The sequence below is a fragment of the Pyxicephalus adspersus genome, chromosome 8 (assembly GCF_032062135.1).
Source record: "Pyxicephalus adspersus chromosome 8, UCB_Pads_2.0, whole genome shotgun sequence".
NCBI lineage: Eukaryota > Metazoa > Chordata > Amphibia > Anura > Pyxicephalidae > Pyxicephalus > Pyxicephalus adspersus.
In genome coordinates, this window is record NC_092865.1 from 36,809,854 (window position 1) to 36,831,489 (window position 21,636).

At 38.2% G+C, this 21,636-nt stretch overlaps 1 protein-coding gene across 1 annotated transcript; it reads right to left on the bottom strand.

The window, feature by feature from the left end:
- Nucleotides 1-1,941: 1,941 nt before the first annotated feature.
- On the bottom strand, nt 1,942-19,936 carry ZBTB41 (zinc finger and BTB domain containing 41). Its single transcript, XM_072420038.1, has 11 exons — nt 19,460-19,936; nt 18,115-19,278; nt 17,114-17,321; nt 15,622-15,691; nt 14,781-14,928; nt 11,938-12,067; nt 11,553-11,648; nt 9,701-9,807; nt 8,651-8,756; nt 5,430-5,518; nt 1,942-4,956 (listed from the first exon to the last, which is right to left on the bottom strand). The coding sequence occupies exons 2-11, from the start codon at nt 19,181-19,183 to the stop codon at nt 4,427-4,429; spliced, it is 2,553 nt and encodes an 850-aa protein (XP_072276139.1). The 5' UTR covers nt 19,184-19,278; nt 19,460-19,936; the 3' UTR covers nt 1,942-4,426.
- Between the last annotated feature and the right edge of the window lie 1,700 nt (nt 19,937-21,636).

A 21,636-nucleotide genomic window follows, 5' to 3' on the forward strand; every position in this document is an offset into this window, starting at 1 on the left:
CAGCCTCTACGCCCTGTTTTCCTTCTCAACCAATACCAGCAGGGGAGAACAACGAGGCCTGGCCAATGAGAACGCTGAGTGTCCCAGAGTAGGTTGCGCCTGAAGAACGACCAATGTGGGGCCAGAGATTTATTTAAAAAGCGCAGTGTATGGGCAGGGTCAGTGTTATGCCTCGTTATCATGACAACAAAACAATGTTTATGTGACGAGTGCTCTTCAAAAATTCCATGGCGGGGGAGCTGCGATCCCCCCCCGACACAAACTATTCATAAATATAAAACTTTTTCCTCTAAATTACCTGTAATACGTGTGTGAGATTGTTTACATCACAGTAAACGAATTGTATTTCAATTATCATTCCTAATACCATAACTAAATGACAAAATTATTATTTTGTATCCGAGCAATGAAAAGGCTCCTTCAAAGGTGCAGATGGTTCTTGTCACCAGAGGGGGAGGGAACAAGACCGGTAAGGGTTACTGAACTACACAGGAGACAAATCCGGTCTGCTGCCCCCTGCTGTGAGTCCGGCCTTTGTACATTCCAGGTCTGGGTGGAGAGAAAAGCAAATTCTCTGAAAAGAAAAGCAGATCTCATACTGTACATTACTTAGATAGGAGGTGAAAATGAGACAAATCCATCTAGTTCTACCACTAGGAAAACACACATATTCCATGTACATCGTTATATATGGTGGATCCAGAGGAAGGCAACAAATATAAAACATAGATACATTTACTACAACAGGGGAAATCAATTCCTTCCTGATCTAGTGAGGCAATCGGCTGTTCCCTGGATAAAGTTATTTTTACTTTAAAGCCTTAATACCCAGTTATATTCTGTGCTTCCAGAAATCATCCAGCTTTTTCCTAAAGCAATCTATAGTAGTTGCTGAAACTACTTCCTGAGGGAGCCGATTCCACATTTTCACAGACCTTACAGTGAAGAATCCCTTCCTTACCTGGAGCTTAAACTTCTTTTCCTCCAGATGCAAAGACTGCCCTCTTGTTCTTTGAAATGATCTCATAGTGAATAATTGGGAAGAGAGTTCTCTATATGGACGGTTTATATATTTATACAGGGTGATCATATCCCCCCTTAAACATCTCAAGGGAGAATAGATTCAGTTCAGCTAATCTCGCCTCATAGCTGAGCTCCTCCATTACTTTTATTAATTTAGTTGCCCTTTTCTGCACTCTCGCCAATTCAAAAATGTCCTTTTTGTGAACTGGTGCCCAAAACTGGACTGCATATCTGTATCCATTGAAGGATCACATTTCACAGGGATTGCAACTAAAGCCTCTGTTTTAGCATAGATAGTCATAAGAAGTCCTTCAAGTTCTTAAATCATATTTAAAGTACAGTAAAATGCTCCTAGACGTACCAAATTTGCAATGCAATCCGCAAGCTTCATAAAGTAAACATAAAACATCCATAACCCTAGACGTTTCCAAGATTTAGTATTTAATGTACAGCACTGTGTAATATGTTGGCTCTATATAAATCCTGTTTATTATTAATAATAATAATAATAATAATAATAATAAAAGTGACAGGACTGTTTTTTTATTTCCTACTATTTAACATCCCCAGTCACAAAACATAATGCTTTGGATCTATATAGAACTGATATACTCACACTTGTCAATGGTTACTTGTCCAATACCAACCAAATCAGTTTGGAATGTTTGACAATATTTGCTTCACATTTTTAAAAGTTTTAATTGACGTCTGTTTTAATGATGTTAAAAAACATTTTGGTTTGAATTTATATTATTGTAATCAATATTCATTGGCCTTAAAAGTCCCAGTTGCAGAGGTAATTCCTCAGATTTTGTGTATTTGTTCTTGACAACATTCTTTCAATATTGGATGAACACTATGCATATTAGAATAATGATCCCTTATAGCAGGATACATTATAATGATGACACAACAGAGTAGAGAATAAATATAAGTGCTTTATTCAGAATCAATGAATATCACAATAACCTAATAAACATATTTTCTTTCATTATTACGTAAACTCGCAGCACATAAGAAAAAAATCAGCACTTTAATTCCAATAAGTTTCCAAAAGCACTTTATAATCCTTTTACAGATTTTGACATAAAAGTCTAATTTCATGGAAATGACCATGCAAATAATCCATAAAATATATATTTGAATATTTTGATAAATGAATCTTACTGTTTATTGCAGTATTTACTCTTTTTGCTTAAAACTTGGACCACACATTAAAAATCTCAACTAATAATAATGGCTACAATTAGTGTTCTCGTTCTATGGATGTCCTTTTCAGTTTTGTTGTGGATAAAACACTTAGCGGTCTATTTGTAAACTAATTTCAGCCACAATTTGGCTGTTTTCTTTAATCAGATTGGTTCCATTCCCCATTAACCGAATAAGAAACTGAAGGCATCTGAATGAAAATACAGCCAAATCAGTAGACCAATGATTTATAAGTAGAACACTAGAGTGATTAAAATGAATCTTTTTTGGCGTAACTAAAACTCTATAAAATGGTTTCATTTTAAATCTTTGGAGCAGGGAAGGCAATCTCTTTTTTTAATATTTACTTAATTATTGCTGTACATTCAAGGACACCCAAAAAAAGTTTTCTGGGTAAATTGTCTATATGAAATTTGAGGGCCCCAATGGCTGCTATCCTGGATCGTAGTGAAAGAAGATAGGCACATCACTGACTTGGGACAAGCATGCAGCCAGTAAAACAATGTATGTACATACCGCTGTTGCATTACTAAAGAAATAAAGACTGTTTACTCAGTAAACATTATTTTGCCTAATAAAAAAGATGATATGGAGCTCACTTTAATTTATCAATAATGAGACAGTAAAAATGATGATTACTTACCATAAAATCTTTTCATTTATTAATAGAAACAACGCCGATCACTAGATCCTGTTTTTTGGGTTTCATTGTCACCTGCAAGATTAGGACATGGGGTACAAAAGAATCACAGGCCAAGGACAGTCAGTGTGGGTGTACTAACCCACCCTATCCACTAGGGGCAGCTCAGTCTATAAAAAAGCAAAACACTAACACTAGTAGGAGCGGCTTACAAACCTGAGATAATGAAGCTTGATGGTGAAAGGTTTAGGGCAAACTCACAGCTCTAGTAGAATGAACTGTAAAGTGAACAAAAGTCTGTGAAATCCATTTAGAAATGGCATTCAAAACAGGAGCATGATGCTTAGAAGCATGAGCATAGGGTATAAAAAAAGTATGTCAAGCAGAAGGGAGCTGTGACGTTCAGATACTCAATATGTCCAAACAATGAAGAGCAATATCTTAACAATGGTCTGGTTTTGGAAAGATAGGAAAATTATCATATTTTAAACAGAAAAAAAAACAGCATAAACAAACTAAAAGTCCAAGTCAGGAGACTTACGTCCTTTTTCCTTGACAGAAAAAAAAGGGGTTGCCTCTAGTATATGGGAGTTAGGCTTCTTTGTACCTAGCCTTCTAAATCCTTCAGACGGCAAAATAACCACAGTTAAGATAAAATGACCTGCACTATATCCTTCAATCCTCTTATTTTTGTAAATGACTGGGAACATGACAAAGTGATCACTGATTCACCTGATTTACATATATTTACCTTGCTAAGTGAATAGTTTCTACTTCTTTAGTAAACTGACCTTTCTGTATCAGTAACTAAACAGGCTTTGTTCAGGCATTCTCATACAGGTCCCAGCTTGGACCCCTGCACCACTGCCCTGGTTCTTAAAAAGTGAACCAATGAGAGCTGGTTTACTCATGGTGTCAACATCTTACATCACTGCTGTCCCCATTTATACTTTAAGGGCATGTAGTGTCTTACCCAAGGGTGTGAGAAAACAGTAACTGCACCACAACCTCATTACCAGTGACACATTTATAGTAGCAGCTTCTGCTTGTATATCCTGGTAGATTTCTATAAAGTTACTCCAAAGATAAACCATTTAAAAGCACAACAGGCAGATTTACACATAACAGGAAAATGTTTTTCTATTCAAATCATGAACTAGACAATTGACAGCTAGAGTATTACTGATTGCCTCTGCTAATGCAATTTTTTTTTCTTTTCACTATTACACTGCTGCAAGATCCCGACTAATAGTTTGCACACAATTGGATTGGTTTGTTAAAGCTCTCCAAGGCTGGAGGGGATACACTTTTATCAGTGAACCTGGGAGACCCAGCAAACCTGTTTTTTTTTTTTTTTTTTAAATACATTTGCTAATTGTATTGCCATTGTATCATGGTGGATCTAATGTAACGCAGCACAGTGATGTTTGTGGGTGGTGTAGAACAGAGCAGGTAGTCTACAGAAACAGACAAATGACTGCTAAGGGTGGTGCCTGCCCAAAACCCTTCTAAAAGCAGCAACTGCCACAGAATAATATCTGTGGAATGTCTTTTTCAAGGGTGATCACTGCTGGAAACAGTCTGCACAGGAGGCTGTGACTCTAGGCCAAGCACCGTCCCCAAGTAAGAGTGTTCCCGATTCTCAATTATTTGCTCAGGTCTGACTGGATGTAAAAGGGTTGCTGGCTGTGGTGTAAGAGTGTACTTTTCCAAGAAGCCTAAGTCAGAGGGACGCTGGTATTCTGCATCATGTGGCAGTACAGAAGAGCCAGCATGGGTGTCTAATTCAGCTTCACTTTCAGCAATCTCAACAGGTACCAGGGTTAGAGGTACACAGATATCAGACTCGGAGCCCTGTGAAGCAGCTGGGTAGAATTTGGTCTCTTCGTTTGTACCCTCTTCCTCAGTCTTTAAACTATGAACATGGTCAATGTGGTACTTGAGCTTGTCCTTGCGTTTAAAAGCTGCACTGCAAAGCTGGCAGTTGAATGGACGGGCATCTGAATGTATGACCATGTGTTTAGTTAGTGTCTTCTTAATCCGAAAAGCTTGATTGCAGATCTGACATTTATATGGCTTTTCACCTGTCAAGGACAAAACTACTTACTTATACTGAAGTTTATATCTTGTTTACAAGAATACTGTCTGTATCTATATTGCTTACATTTAAATAAAACAGAACAAAAAGTTACAAAAATTCAGTCTGAAATTAGATTCTGGAACTAGAAATATAATTTCCCTCAATAAAAGTAGCCATGCCATTCCTCTAGCTATACAATACACGCTGGCCACACTGACCAACTCTGCATGATGTATGGTCATCAGAGAGAGCACATACATGTTCTTATGCACTATAAAAAATTGGGGCATTTACAATAATGCTAGGCAATTCAATCCCAGCGTTAGCACCAATCTATTCCATAGCCATTTAACATACATTGCCTCATCATATAGGCCAGCAAAACATCACTATGAAGGAGGAATAGTATAGTAGAAATAATCGCACTTATTCTAAATCACACTTTAAAGATTTGCTAAGAATGTAAATAAATATTACCAGAGTGAGTTCTGAAATGCATTTCCAAGCTTGATTTCCCTTTAAAGACTTTTTTACATACTTCACACTGATGAAATGTTGCCTTGTACCTACAACATTAAAAAACATGATCTGTTTTTGCTTTATACATGCATAGACAGAAATACACCTCATACAAGTCTAGTAGGAGCAAATAAAAAGGTAAAATCACCAACATTTTATTAGTCAGCCTTGGCATTTTTTGCTTCCACAAGCTCCTCAGTTTCTTAGTTCCATGTTACAAGACTCTGGTCCAGCCACTCAACACAGCTCCTTGTCTTGATAAGAAGATGGGTTGTCAAATGTACTACCCACCCAGTCAGGATTTCATTTCATATAATGCTTATTTATTTTTATCTCAATGTTTCAAATTTTATATTAGCAGCAACCAAATTAGATTAGGTTGTAATTATCACTACTCTGCAGGCTCCAATGGAATAAGATCACTGTGCTAGGCCAGGCTATAATCCAGTGAGAGATTGTTTATGGACATATGGAGTTTGACTCCACCTGCCTGGCAATCCTTTACCACTGAAGTTATTTCCCTGTCTAAATGGGTTGTTGAAATTTACATTGTTAAGTTTGCTGCCTATACTGTACTACCATTGGTGTTTTTCCTGAAGAAGCTATACTAGCAAAACGCGTTGAGGAACACATACATTTTTTTGTAAAACAGTTGATGAAAGGATTGTTTGACATTGCACGATCTACATACTATGTGTTTTTACTGTTTTAATTATGTCTTGTTAAAGTGATTGATTTTGCTTTTACATTATAACTTAAAAGTCCCACAGATTTATATAGTGTTGTTACATGATTAAGGGATGTGGTACCATACACAGACATAATGGGCCTGATTTATTAAAGCTGGAGAGGATACACTTTCATCTGTGAAGCTGGGTGATCCAGCAAACCTCAAATGGATCTGGTCCAGGATTCAAAACATTTGAAAACAAATAGCAAATTTATTTTAAGAAATCCATTCCAGGATTGCTGGATCACCCAGCTTCACAGATGAAAGTGTATCCTCTCCAGCCTTGGGGAGCTTTATTTAATCAGACCCAGTATCTCTGTGTAAATACTACCCACGCCATCATGATTTAAATTCATAATATGCCTATTTATATCTCATCTGATAAAATGATATATTTGCAACAACCAAATTACATTAGGACTTAACTAACCCTAATGGCTAGAATACAACGGTGGTTTAAATTTTTCATTGACTGGGACCAGCTGTTCATGGGTCATTGACCTAAATTACGACACATTTAGCAGTTCAAATTCTGAGAACCAATTTCTGTCAGAACACAGGATAAACCAGGTCCTGAGGACACAGGAGAAAATTTTAGCCTCTTGAGTTTCTTCTCCTTTATTTGCCCACCTTATGACCCATATAGTGCAGGGGTCTGCAACCTGCGGCTCTTCAGCCTCCTTGTTGTGGCTCCCTTCGGCTGCCGAGGGGAGATCTCTGATGGGGGATCCCCTTCCTCCCAAGACACTGCGGAGGAGGGGGATTCCCTATCCGGTGTTCTAATGAAAAAAATCTACCAGTGAAATAAATCTACCACGGGGCGTGTACAAATGGTTGTGTACAATGACATCCCCCTCCTTTGAACCCCAATTACTCTGGAATGGGGAGATGTACAAAACCAAAAATGTAGGTGCAAGTGGGGGACACCTGTGGCTAACACCTCCTAAAAACTCCACCCATCAAAAACCCCTACCCTGTTACACATTGTTGGACGCTTCTAGCACCTAAACCCCAATTTATCTGGAAACAGGGGTACAGGTGAAAAAAATTTGAGGTGCAAGTGGGGGACACCTGTGACTAACACCCCCTAAAATGTTATTGTTAGGCTATCATCAGAACATAAAGAACTCTGCCCATCAAAAAAATTTACTGTTACACATTGCTGGAGGCACCTGAACCCCAATTTCTCTGGAACAGGAAGGGGGTACAGGTGAACAAAATTAGAGGTGCAAGTGGGGGACACCTGTGGCTAACACCTCCTAAAAATTCATAAAAACTCTGCCTATCAAAAAAATCTACCGTTACACATTGCTGGAAGCATCTAGCATCTGAACCCCAATTTCTCTGGAACGGGGGGGAGGCGGTACAGGTGACCAAAATAGAGGTGCAAGTGGGGGACACTTACGGCTAACACCACCTACAATTGAATCGCTAAGGCATCGTCAGAAAATAAAGAACTCTGCCCATCAAAATAATCTTCCCTGTTACACATTGCTGGAGGCTTCTAGCACCTGAACCCCAATTACTCAAGATTGGGGGGTACAGGTGAACAAAATTAAAGCTGCAAATGAGGGACACCTGTGGCTAACACCCCTTACAATTTCATCGCTAAGGCATCGTCAGAACATAAAGAACTCTGCCCTCCAGCTTCTAATGTAACAGGATGATACGTTAGAAGCTGGAGGCTTTTAGGGGCATAGTTCAGTGTTTAATTTATTTCAAAGTAGGCCTACACATGCACACTTGTTGTAACAGGTAAAATTAAAAAAATATTAAAACTTTTAAAAGTTTATAAACTGTGGTATGTTTTGCGGCTCCAGACTATTTTTCTTTAGTGGAAGAGGAGGTAAATAGGCTCTTTTGATAGTAAAGGTTGCTGACCCCTGATATAGTGTTTTCCTAATTATAACAAATAGCTTCTGAAGGGTACCCAAACATTTTAAATTCTGCTTTTTTTTTCTTCTTTTGGTACAAAGTGGGGATAAATTAATAACAGATTTGGATATATTTTTATTCCCTTATGTTTTATTAAGGAAGAAATAGGAAATATTATCAAAAATGCACAATGAAATCCTAAAAAAAACAAAAAACAATTTGCACCGCACTAGATATTTCCCTAACTTAAGCCTCTAAACTGTATCCAGTGTGCTGTGCTGGGAAAGCATCATGGTTGTCTCTGCACATTGTCCTGCCATTGAGAACTTTGATTTCAGTGGGTTGGAATGAAACTCCATTGTTAAATATCTGGGAAAAGGTCTTAGGTCCTTAACTGGACCTTTGGGCTGTAGAATAAATCATGGACTGTAGATATTTTATTACTTTTTGTAAAGTCTATAAATATAAAATGCATTTTACCAAATCAGACCAAATGTTTTCTTTTGCTTCATATTAAATAATAATACATTTTAAACTGGTACTTTGCATGGACTTACAAAACAAAGCCACTTACTTCTGCCAAATCTTCTCCCCTAAATGAACGCTCTTGTAATGTACAGTCAGATGGTCACGGCGGCCAAAACATTTTCCACATTCTTCACACTGATGGGCTTTTTCACCTTAAAAAAACATTTCTATAATGAATGCCCAAAAGTTAGTGTTTTATGTTTGTGGTATTTGTTTGTGTTTGATGTTTTATGTTTTGTTATGTATTTAATATAAAAAAACATATGTTTTGTAGATGAATGCTAAACATAAATAAGTGGAAAAATAAAGGTTCTCAACTTATAGACCCTGTCACTCTGCCCATTTAATGTAAAAATCACAAAGTTTCTTTAACCCTCCCCACTACCCCCTTTTACTTAAATTCACCTGCAGGGCCATCCTGCACCACAGTAAAACACTCAGGTATGTGACGTCCTCCCAGGACGAAGTGCTCCTTATGTGACCCTTAGTGACCTTATCATTGCCTGTAAGCTGAGACACTGGGTATATTTTGATGGGTGCAATGAATGGTAAAACCAGCTGGAGGAATGTTAAGAAGGTAGATAAAACCGGGTCAGGGACAGAATAGGATTTATAGAGAACTTGTCCTGAGTGGGCAAGGTAACAGGTTCTCTTTACCACAGTTACTGTATAGAAACATTTAATATCCTTCTAGGAAGGAATAATTCACACTTCCCTTGTCAGAGAAAACAGCTATTGTTGTATGGAGTTTTCCTTGCCAATATCTTTTTATCCCACATGTATTAACAAAAGTATGGTGTTTTCCTGCTGTTAGAACTTTCTTCTTATAGAACATAAAAAATTGTTATGTTTACTATACAAGGTGCTGAGAAAAATGTAAACAATATTCAATTTTCATCTTAAAAAACATGTGCAAACAGTAAATTTTGATGCACAGATACAAGCACAGGACAACACAGTATGCATGTTATTCACATTTTGTATACCCAAGCTATTTTTTATTAGCATGAATGGAAAGGCTCCATGCTGCAAAATCACTGCACATTCAACCAAACTAACTTATGAAAATGAAAACAACAAATTAAAACTAACTTACCAGAATGTATTTTTTTGTGTTTAGTGAGATGATCATGTCGAATAAAGGTCTTCCCACAGTCCTCACACTCATAACGCTTGTCATCATGATGAACACGAATATGTAATCTGAGATATAAAGGGCCATTTTTTTATTACATCATCATTTCTTAATATTAATATACAGTATTTATATAGCACCAACATATTTTGCAGTGTTTTACAAAGTCCATAGTCATGTCACTAGCTGTCCATCAGAGGGGCTCATAATCTAATTTCCCTACCATTGTTATATGTCATTATCACATTCTAAGGTCAGTTTTGGGAGGAAGCCAATTAACCCAACTGCATGTTTTCAGAATTTGGGAGGAATCCTGAGTACCTGGAGGACACCCACGCACAAATAGGGAGAACCTGAAAACTCCATGCAGATAGTGTCCTGGCCAAAATTTGAACCTAGCGCTGCTAACCTCTGAGCCACCATGCTGTCCGCAAAATCTATAACAAATGTTGCCTTGTGTATTGTACCAGTTAGTTAAATATGTTTTTTGGGTGTAGTAAAGTGTAAACCAGTAAAGTGTATCATGATTACAACCATAAAATTAATTATTTGTTCAGATGACAGTGGTCACTAGGACAAAGACATTAAAAACTCAAACAATAAAATTATTACTAATTTTAATTATACAACCTTAATAAGGGTTTCAAATCATTCCTAGTCTATCCTCATTAAAAATGTATTAAAAAAGGTAGCTTTACACCACTCGTCCTGACAATGTTTTCCACAATATGTCTTCTCTGCCACTAGGTGGTGCAGCTGTTCTATATTGATAGGCACTTAGCATTACTCAACCCATTGGTATGTCACCCAAGGGGTCTAGGTCCTAGGGGCAGCATTATTAGGGTCCACTATATATACACCATGCTTTGACATCAGTTTGACAAGCTTTTTATCTCATTTATATCAAGAGGTACATTTGACCTGCAGTTCACCTTCTGACAGTTTTGCATTTCCTTGTTTGAATATGCAAAATCTGAAAAAGAACAAAAGTCTATGAACACAGAACTTTACTGTAAAAGAAAACTTGTTTGGGGCCTGTTCACACCTGTGTGTGGTGAAAATGAATGCCTTAAATTTGACATAACACAAAAACAGGACGCACAGGTGTGAATAAGCCCTTGAACTTAACCACTCCTCAGTATGAGAAAAAAAGACTTAAGCTGCGTACACACTTCCAATTTTTATCGTTGGAAATGAACGACGAACGAACGACGAACGACCAATTGGCCAAAAATCGTTCGTAAAAAAGTAACCAACGACGCCGACGAACGAGGATAGTCATTGGAAATGAACGACCGGACCGGCGGATCCGATTGGACGACGATCGTTGACCATCTATCGTGTGTATGGTCGTTCATTGATTGTCCATGGTCTGAGCATGCGCGGTGAACGAACGTTCGCTCACTTCCTGTGGTGCACGTCACTTCCTGTATCGTTCAAACGATCGCATCTATCGTGTGTACAATATCTTTGAACGATCGTGTTGTTATCTGTATGTACAGGATCGGTGCCATACGATCGTTCGCAGATATCGTGCAGGATCGTTCGTAGTTCGTTTACCAACGATAAAAATTGGAAGTGTGTACGTAGCTTAACTCAGGAGAAAAAAATGCTGTCAGTCATCATGATTCAGTAAAAAAAAAAAAAAAATAGCACAGAAATGCAAATATGACTTTATGGCACAAAGTATACACACTGGCTTGCTCTTCATTTTTGTTATTAATAATTTGTTTTAAAATTTGCACTATTTTTAGTTAAATCTAATTTTTTTTCTGTAATTAAAAAAACTTCTATTAATAAATTATTTACTTACCTGTATGAGCTACCGTGGCGGAAATTCTGCCCACAAATACTGCAGAGGTGTGGCTTTTCCCCACTGTGAATTCTAAGATGTTCTTTTAATGTGGTCCTTAAAAAACAAATACACAAATGCATAAATAGCTCAACTGGATTACACATGACAATGACATCTATAGTAACAGCAGACAGTTTAAATACTGAACAAGCAGGGGCAAAAATGAAAGAGTTTATGCTTCTCACTGGGAAATTTAATTTTAAGGTTTTATCATGGACTTTTCTTTCATTAACCAGCTAAGTTGAGCCAACAGTGATATAGCTTTGCTATATACGTGCTATAACATTTGTACAGTCTACTAAACCTGGCTGGATTACTGGAGGAAAGTTTTTCTCCACTTTACCTTTCTCTTACTGATTTTCCACAGATAAAGCAGCTGTATTTCCTCTTTCCACAATGTGTATACTCAATATGGCGCCTCAAGTTTCCAGAGTCATTAAACTGACGTCCACAGATGTCACAGGGAAAGGGCCCTTGAAAAAAATAAATACACATAAAATATTTTATCCACGACAAACTGATCTTTACATATTTGTAACAATCATTTCAGAATTTCATTAGGGATTAGCTTTTAAAGTCCTATGCGCAAGCTAAACATTTACTGGTTACTGAAAAATGGTGATATATAGTTGTTATTACAGATGTAAAAGTTTAATTATAATATACCAAAGTCATCATTAGTGAAAAAAGAAAAAATATGACAAAGTTTTAAGGAAAAGCAAATCACTCCGTAACATAACTTTAGACTGTAGCATCACAAAAAAACTATATGCATGTTTAACGCCAATGGAACCCCTGCCAAATCATGGCTCCCCAAGCCCTAAGTATTCTCAGCACTGTCTTTGCAAACCACAGAGAGAAATGGGTTTCTGAATTATGCTAGAAAGAGTTGAGCACTTCTGTAGCAAAGCTGCTCATAGTGGAATTTGGACGGAAGCCTGCTCCCAATAATGCCTATGTATTGTCTAGTCCAGTGGTTGCCAACCTTTTCGGTTCCACAGACCACTAAAATCACCAGCTCCCGACCATGCATGCGCGGGGAGCCAGGTCTCACTTAAAGGGGCAGAAACCTCCCCCGGAGTGACGTCATTATGACATAACCCTGCCCACTCTGAGCCTGCAATGGGAGAGTGGGAGGGTTGTGTGCAGGGACACAGCCCGCCCACCTCCCTGAACCTGGGAACTGTTTAGGGGAAGGTGGTCCGCGGCTCTGGCCGGTGCATCTTCCCAGCGGGGTCCTTCTCCTGAGGTGCACAGGCCAGAGCCACGGAAACCCCAAATTTTCTCGCCGACCACCAGTGTGAGACCGCTGGTCTAGTCTATAATATAAATCACTGGGAAATCACCTGCTTCAACATCTCTGTAGCAAAGGATTTATAAAGACAGCAGCACACTAGGTCAAGGTCCCTGATTAACCTCACTGACTATAAATCAAGAAAAATCTGCTGAGATGCTGAGAGCATCCCTCCAATTTTAATTACCAGTACATAGGTGTGTGTGTATATAAATATAAATATATATATATATATATATATATATATATACACACAGTTAGGTCCATAAATATTTTTACAGAGACAACGTTTTTCTAATTTTAGTTTTGTACATTACCACAATTAATTTTAATTTTTTTTTTTTACACAATCACTTCATTTCAGGGGCTAAAAATTAACTGGACAATTGACTCAAAGGCTATTTCATGGGCTGGTGTGGGCATTTCCTTTGTTATGCCATTATTAATTAAGCAGATAAAAGGCCTGGAGTTGATTTGAGGTGCTTCTATGTGGAAGATTTTGCTGTGGACAGACAACATGCGGTCAAAGGATCTCTCCATGCCGGTGAAACAAGCCATCCTTAAGCTGCAAAAACAAAAAAACCCATCTGAGAAATTGCTACAATATTAGGAGTGGCAAAATCTAAAGTTTGGTTCATCATGGAAAAGAAACAAAGCACTGGTGAACTCAGCAACGCCAAAAGACCTGTACGTCCACGGAAGACAACAGTGGTGAATGATCGCAGAATAATTTCCATGGTGAAGAGAAACCCCTTCGCAACAGCCAACCAAGTGAACAACACTCTCCAGGAAGTAGGCATATCAATATCCAAGTCTACCATAAAGAGAAGACTGCATGAAAGTAAATACAGAGGTTGCACTGCAAGGTGCAAGCCACTCATAAGCCTCAAGAATAGAAAAGCTAGATTGGACTTTGCTAAAAAAAATAAAAAAAAACATATAAAAAACCGAGCACAGTTCTGGAAAAACATTCTTTGGACAGATGAAACCAAGATCAACCTTTACCAGAATGATGGCAAGAAAAAAGTATCGCAAAGGTGTGGAACAGCTCATGATCCAAAGCATACCACATCATCTGTAAAACATGGCGGAGGCAGTGTGATGGCTTGGGCGTGCATGGCTGCCAGTGGCACTGGTACACTAGTGTTTATCCATGATGTGACACAGGACAGAAGCAGCCGAATGAATTCTGAGGTTTTCAGAGACATACTGTCTGCTCAAATCCAGCTACATGCAGTCACATTGATTGGGAGGCATTTCATAATACAGATGGACAATGAGCCAAAACACACAGCCAAAGCAACCCAGGAGTTTATTAAAGCAAAGAAGTGGAATATTCTTGAATGGCCAAGTCAGTCACCTGATCTGAACCCAATTGAGCATGCATTTCACTTGTTGAAGACTAAACTTCGGACAGAAAGGCCCACAAACAAACAGCAACTGAAAGCCGCTGCAGTAAAGACTACAGGCTGTCATCGCTAGCAAAGGGTTTTCAACCAAGTATTTATTATTATTATTATTATTATTATTATTAAACAGGATTTATATAGCGCCAACATATTACGTAGCGTATTAGAAATAAACATTTTATTTTCAGCTTTTTAATTTGTCAAATTACTTTTGAGCTCCTAAAATGAAGTGATTGTGTAAACAAAAAAAAAGGGGTTTAGTTCCTCACATTTTTATGCAATCTTTTTGTTTAACCCACTGAATTAAAGCTGAAAGTCTGCAGTTCAACTGCATCTGAGTTGTTTTATTTACAGTTAATTGTGGTAATGTACAGAACCAAAATTCCAAAAAAGTTGTCTCTGTCCAAATATTTATGGACCTAACTGTATATAAATGTTCTATTATAAATGTAATATTAACAATAATAAAACAAATAACAATACCCAAATGATACTTTTCCTGATGCCTTAGTCTTTTAAAGCGAGACTTAAACTTTTCATCACAATAAGTGCACTTAAATGGCTTGTCTTGTGAATGCAGGATCATGTGTTCCTCTAAGTGTGGTCGTCGTGTAAAAGATTTATTACAGATCTAAGAAATAAGTGACACATACAGGTTAAGCAAAGCAGTACATTTGTATTGTTATGAGATGATCAATAATATTAGTTAACAAAATAAAAACATAACTTAAAAAACATATTAATGAAGATTCCTAATCGTGCCACCTGCTGAAGTACAGACCACCCCCCTACCAACAGAAGAGAAGAAGGAAAGGTGTTTGTAGCCCAAATAACGAAAACAATCTTGGATGACGGCACTGTTACACCATTGATAGAGTTATGTGTAATCACCCTAGAAAAGGGATAATGTTACTGGCAGGATAAACAGGTAAAAGTTAAGGGACAAAATTATTATTAAAAGCTAATGCAGCCACCAAATCTACAGATTGGTTAGCTGTAATAGATTATATGTTTTGTGCTTGGATTTAGCTATGATTCAGTGCAAGTCAGAAAAAAATCCCATTGATAGATTTTACGGATTCATTACAAAACTTTATATACAGTCCAAAAGGCCAACTGGCTTTTTTGGCACTTATTGGTTTCCAGTTTTACAAGCAGCTCATCCTTACAGGGATTATATTTTTAAGCCTCCTCAAGTTAGAAACTAATGCTTTGGATTTAGTTGCTGTGTGTTAGTACTTGGTCTATGATTTTCAATTACCAATATCCTATTTTACACAAATGATAACACTCAGTTCCAGTTCAGTTTATGGCAAAGACTTACATCACATTTCCAGCCATCACTCTTTATTCTCTTAATTGCAAGAAATTCTTGTGCATTTTCTGCATGGAACCTGTAATAAGGAACAACAAGAATTATCAGTTTCTGCTATTTATTAAACAAGTGTACACGTAGTAAAATAAACATAATAACATTCAGGGTGTGGGCACTTTCCTGGCTGTGATGATAGGTCTATAAATGTTATCACCATTTTTAATAACGCTACCAGGTAACATAAAAAATGATTCTGCGCTATAGTATTGGGACAGATTACTGTAGCAGTCATTATTTTCAGAATTCCTTTTTTGTTACAGTACTCATTCTACAGATATAAATATGGGGTAATGCTTGGTCATATATGGAATCCAAAGTTAATACTTTGGAAACATTGGCTGTAGAACAGATTGTGATCCCAGTGCATGGCTAGATGCACAATATTTACATAATTGTGTAAGGAGGCCCTAAATGCAAATATTGTGGACTGTGTGGAGCTCTGTGGAGATTTTAGTGTCTTTTATTCAACTGGAGTTTAAAAGTCTTCTTTCTTTCAATCCAGTTTGATGTGATAAGTGCTAACTTCATTCTAAAACATGATCCAATAGTTCCAACATGAAAACAGTGTTTCAAAGGTTATTGCAGCACTAAAAAGGGGGAAAGCTGGAACCCCAGAAATGTCATGGAATACTGTTTATGAGTTAGAATTTTTTCAAATTAAAAACACTGGACTATGTTTTAGACCAAAGATGACATTTTCTAAGTTCAAATAGAAAACACAACCAACCTGTCCAGTGTCTCATCCAGGGATATTTGTTACACACAAAGCCACTAACCTGCCCCTAAAATTCCCTTACTGATGCTTACCTGGAGTTGTCAAACTCTGATCCAAGCTTATAATTTCCTGTATCTCTCATATATAGACAAAGCACATCATCATTTGAGAGTTGATACAGACCCAGCCAAAACTAAATAAATGTGTTCTATAACTTATGACCCAAAAGAAGCTGTAAAGTGCTCCCCGGAGATAGTAGAAATGCACTTCACAGAACAGAGGTATGTTGCCTTTGCAGAGGCTGGAGAGAAAATGGGCTATGTCTTAAATTACAAATCTATGTAGGTCTGGCTTTAAACTTACCTGGCCAAAACCTGTGTAGCACTTTGAATGCTGCTTACCTGTCAGTGCTGTATTATCATATCATGCTAACAGCAGAGGACAAATGTATTGAGGTATTGATATATAACCAGGGTAAAGTGTATGTAAACGCTAACAATGAATGTATCATATTTTATCCCTTTTGATCACTTAGAAAATACAAAAAAAATACAAAATACAAGTGTGTTTGTGTGTGTGGCCACAGTAAAGACTGGATTAGGACATCCCTAGTCTGCATAAATAATTCATTAAATTAATATCAAAATAGTACCTTCAATGAACACAAAGTACCTTCAATGAACACAAAGCGCAGACCAGCAATAAATACAGAGAACAAACATTTACCTTTTGACATGTTTCACAAGGGTCTTCCTGCTTGCATGTAGCTTGCTGCAGAATGGACACTTATGATCTTTTCTGGGAATTTCTGTCTCATTGTTGTGCCTCTTTCGGTGAACGGTTAAGTTGGATTTGGTGGAATACCTCAAATTGCAGATGTCACACTGAAAGGGCTTTTCTCCTGTGTGTACCCGTGTATGGGTCTCGTATTTGCCTGGAAATGAAAGGCAGCTCTAATACTTAAACTGCATATATAGGTAACTTTGTTGAAAAGCCAGTCAGAAATTGACATTTAGGGCCATGAAAATCCTCATTCCTAAACAGTTATAATACTGTAACTTTGTTGGGAAGAGTGTAGTGGTCATCCCAGTGTCAACATGTTTGCTACTGACTCTGGGATGACACCTTCACTCCTCCCAACCTTCTGGTGTTACCTAAAGACTTGTCATCAACGGCCTGGAACCTGACAATCCGCTGGTCCACAGACTTTAATTATCAATTCAGATATTTTAAACACCTAATCTTCACTGGTTCTCCCTAAATCTCTTGAGGAAGCCTAAACCAGTGAAACACATAGAGACTCAGGATCCAGTTTAACCGTTATTACACCTGACCGCCTTATTAATCTTGGCAGTTGCTTTCTGTATAGCGCCATGTCCTTATAACCCTTTCAGGATCAACATATGGACAATTATTTACAAAAACTTATGTATGTACTACCAAGTCATTAGACCGTTATTTGTATAATCATTGTTTATATTGCAAATACCCTAATATAAACCACTGAGCCTTACTAAATCCCCTGCTGTTCAGCTCTTTGGGTCAGCAAAGGTTAGTAAGAGCAGTGCCAATGTAAAAAAAAAAAAAAAAAAATGCCCGAAGGAACCTAACCTAACTCTGCATCTCATTTTTTGTCTGGACACAGAGCTTACACAGTACTCCATGTAAGATAATTACAAAAGTCCCAATAACAGAGGTGTTTATAAAAGTAAAATCAATATACTTACCAAAACGATTAAATGTTTTGTTACATTTTGGGCACTTTAAAGTTTTCTTGTTATTAATGTGTAACACGATTGGGGAAAGACCTTCGGGGAAATTTCCAAAAGTAACAGAATTTTCCTGTTTTTGTTCAGATTCTTCTTGTTCCCCAATGCTTTGTCCCTGATCCTCACCAGATACTTCCTCCCCATCCTCCTCTTCCACAGGCTGCTCATTGCCCTCCACTGCATCAGTTTCTTCCTGCACCTCACCGTCTGAATCTTCAGAATCTGTTCTATACAGACTATTTTTGCATAAATCACTACTTGATCCTCCACTGTCACTCTCTAAAACTTCCAGGTCGTCATATTTTTCAGGACTTTTTCTTTTACGCGTTGACTTTCTAGGGGATGAATCCGAGTCCTTGGGAACGTCAGTTTTATCCAACTTGTGGGCTTTGTCTATATGATTCTCTAGTGTTTTTTTGTAGCAAAAGTTCCGTTCGCAGAAAGGACATCTGTGACCGTTGTCAGCTTTATTAACAGGCTCATCTGTTATTTCTGGATCCGGCTGTTTTTCAGCAGGAGGTAAATTGTCACTTTCAGCAGCCAGCAATTTAACTGCATCAATTATGTCCAAAAACTTTGCAGCCTCCAAGACCAGGCTTATTTCAGTCTCCAGCACCAAAAATTCTGATGTGTACAGAAAATTAAGCAAGTGTTGGAATATTGAGCTACTTACATGTTCTAAAGTCACCACGTCCACGTTCGGGTTCTTAGTTAGACAAGCATGGAAATAACTGCTGCCCACGGCCACCACTACTTTGTGCACCTGGAACTCTTTCCCTTCCACCACAATGACAAGATCACAAAAGGATGCTTGGCGCTGGCGATCATCGTTCAGATATTTCAGCAAGTTTTTGTTATAATTTAGCGAGCTTAGGGCTTTTCTCTGATCTAGAGATTTTGTAACAGTAAGAGGGTCCACAGGCCATGGACTGGAATCAGAACAAGGAGCCGGAGAGTCTGCGCCAGGCACCTTTCCATCGGGGGAGCTGAGGTGCATTTTGGTAATGTTCCTTCTTCTTTTCTTCATGATAAAAACACAAAGATTGCTACCATGCAAAATATTAGAGACATTATCATTTAAATATCACATTACCATATCGCATAGGAAGATCACTTCATATCCTGTAAAATAATAAAGAAAAAGATGTTACAATCTTTATTATTTGCAGTATATTGAATCACAAATTGAACAGAAGGTTTGTAAAACAGTCCCCAGCCTCCTTTATTTTATAACAGAAAACCAGTTATGTCCAGTGTGTGTGTACTTTATTATCCCAGCTATAATATTCAGCCATTACAGTACCTCATATAAGGTGTTCATATCACCTCTACTCCACCTCTCCCATCTCTCTGTTCTTCCCCGATCTTGTATTTCTGCTTCCTTATTCCTTCCAAGCCTCCGTGCGTTTCAAGCCTCACTTCCGGACCAGAGCCATGCGTTTCACATCTTACTTCCTGACCAGAGCCATGCGTTTCAAACTTTACTTCCGGACCAGAGCCATGCGTTTCACACCTTACTTCCGGACCAGAGCCATGTGTTTCAAACTTTACTTCCGGATCAGAGCCATGCGTTTCACATCTTACTTCCTGACCAGAGCCATGCGTTTCACACCTTACTTCCGGATCAGAGCCATGCGTTTCACACCTTACTCGTTTTAAACTTCTCTTCCGGGTCAGTGCTCTGCGTTCCAAGCCGCACTTCCAGATTGCGTTCCAACCTTTATTCTTAACACGTTACAGCGTCTGAAGCCTCACTTCTATGTCATAACGTTTTGTCCCAAAGTGCGTTCCAAGCCTCATTCCCGAATCAATGTTCTATAGTCAATGCTTTGTTGGGGGCTCGCGTCCTGCGTTCCAAGCCTCACGTTTAATTCAGTATATGGTCATGTGTTTTTAATCCTTAGTTGTTAGGGGGAAAAAAATATTGTATTCATGAAATATAAAATATTTATTTGCGAAATATAAAGAATAATAACCCCCTAATATTCTCTTTCTTTTTTTATATATACTCAAAGCAAAACTAAACCCTAACTAAAAAACCCACTTACCTTTAACCCCGCAGGTCCGTCAGAAGGTTTCTTTATTTGGGTCCCGCGTTGTCCTGGTATCCGTCTTCAACCCGGCACAGAGGAAGCACCAGGCGCTGACATCTTCTTCACCTTTCTTCCGGGTTCTTTTTCCTACGTTACCCGATCTTGCACTGCGCAGGTGTAAAATCGGGTGACATAGTTGGAGAAAAAGATTGCTGATCTCACTGCATGCGTGAGCTCTGCAATTTCTTCCTCCATTAAAGAAAGGGCGCCTTCTGTGCATGCCTGAGAGCCTCCCGGGAAGCGTGACGTAGGTATCCTGGGAGGCTTTGCACTCCAATCTGTCCATCACCCCAGCGATAAAGATAGAAAGGGGATGTGCAGCACCCTTTTTTTGTTGGTGTTGCACTTAAAAAATACAGTTTTTACTTTAAATAAAAGGGTTGTCTTCGCTTTTATGTGAAGTAAAATATTTGAATCCACTTAAAGTATTGTATACCTTTCCAAACGAGGGGGTAGGCACCCAGCCTTGTGTCTCTCTGCATTTATTGGAAAAAAGATATCAACTGGACTTTCTAAACAAAAAAACTCAGCTCACTTATGTGTATCTTTTTTCACATCTGTCTCAGTATTAGATCCAGCAGTCCTCGTTTGCTGTCGTTTCTCCTATTTCTCGGTCACCAGCAATCTCAACATTCAGCTAGTTTTACACTTGTTATAGGACAACTCCAGACACCACCATTTGATCTAACATTACTAGTCGAAATATTTTATCCGAGCTGTATGACCCTTGATGTAGACTATTCATGTGAATATATTTGCAATTTTTGTATCCATGTTATTTATTTGACTCGTGCTCGCCTGAGGAAGCCTAATAAGGTAAAACGCCTCGGGTATAGAGAGGTATGATATTGTTTTTTAAGAGTTTTAAGCAAGCTACCCCACCGTGGGAAGTATGGGACTATTTATACTTTACTTTATTATCAAACTTTTTGGCAATCACTGTTTTGACACATTTATGTCACTTTATTTTTGAATATATGTTGCCACTAAAAAAAAAAACAAAAAAAAAAAAACTGTTTGCCTTTCTCTTTCTTTGTATAATTAGGGCCACAATAACAACCAATAAGTGTCAGGGTCAGCAATAACCTCCCAATACAGTGGCAGAGCCAGCAATAACCCCTATTAAGTGGCCGGGCCAGCAATTACCCCCAGGAGATGTGTCAGGGCCAGCAATACCCCTAGTAAGTATCAGAGCCATAAATAACTCCCAGTAAGTTTCAGGGCCAACGATAAGCCCCAGTAATGTGCCACAGCCAGCAATTGCCCCAGTAAGTGTCAATGGGCTTGCAATACCACCAATGAAGTGTTAGAGCCAGTAATAACCCCCAGGGGATTTCAGAGTCAGCAATAACCCCCAGTAAGGTTCCAGAGCCAGCAATAAACCCAA

Coding starts and splice junctions, on each gene's coding strand:
- ZBTB41 (XM_072420038.1), bottom strand. CDS start 19,183: ATGAAGAAAAGAAGAAGGAACATTACCAAAATGCACCTCAGCTCCCCC. Junction 15,692..17,113: donor CTTGTGAAACATGTCAAAAG/GTAAATGTTTGT, acceptor TCCTTATTACAG/GTTCCATGCAGAAAATGCAC. Junction 11,649..11,937: donor GGAAAATCAGTAAGAGAAAG/GTAAAGTGGAGA, acceptor TTGTTTTTTAAG/GACCACATTAAAAGAACATC.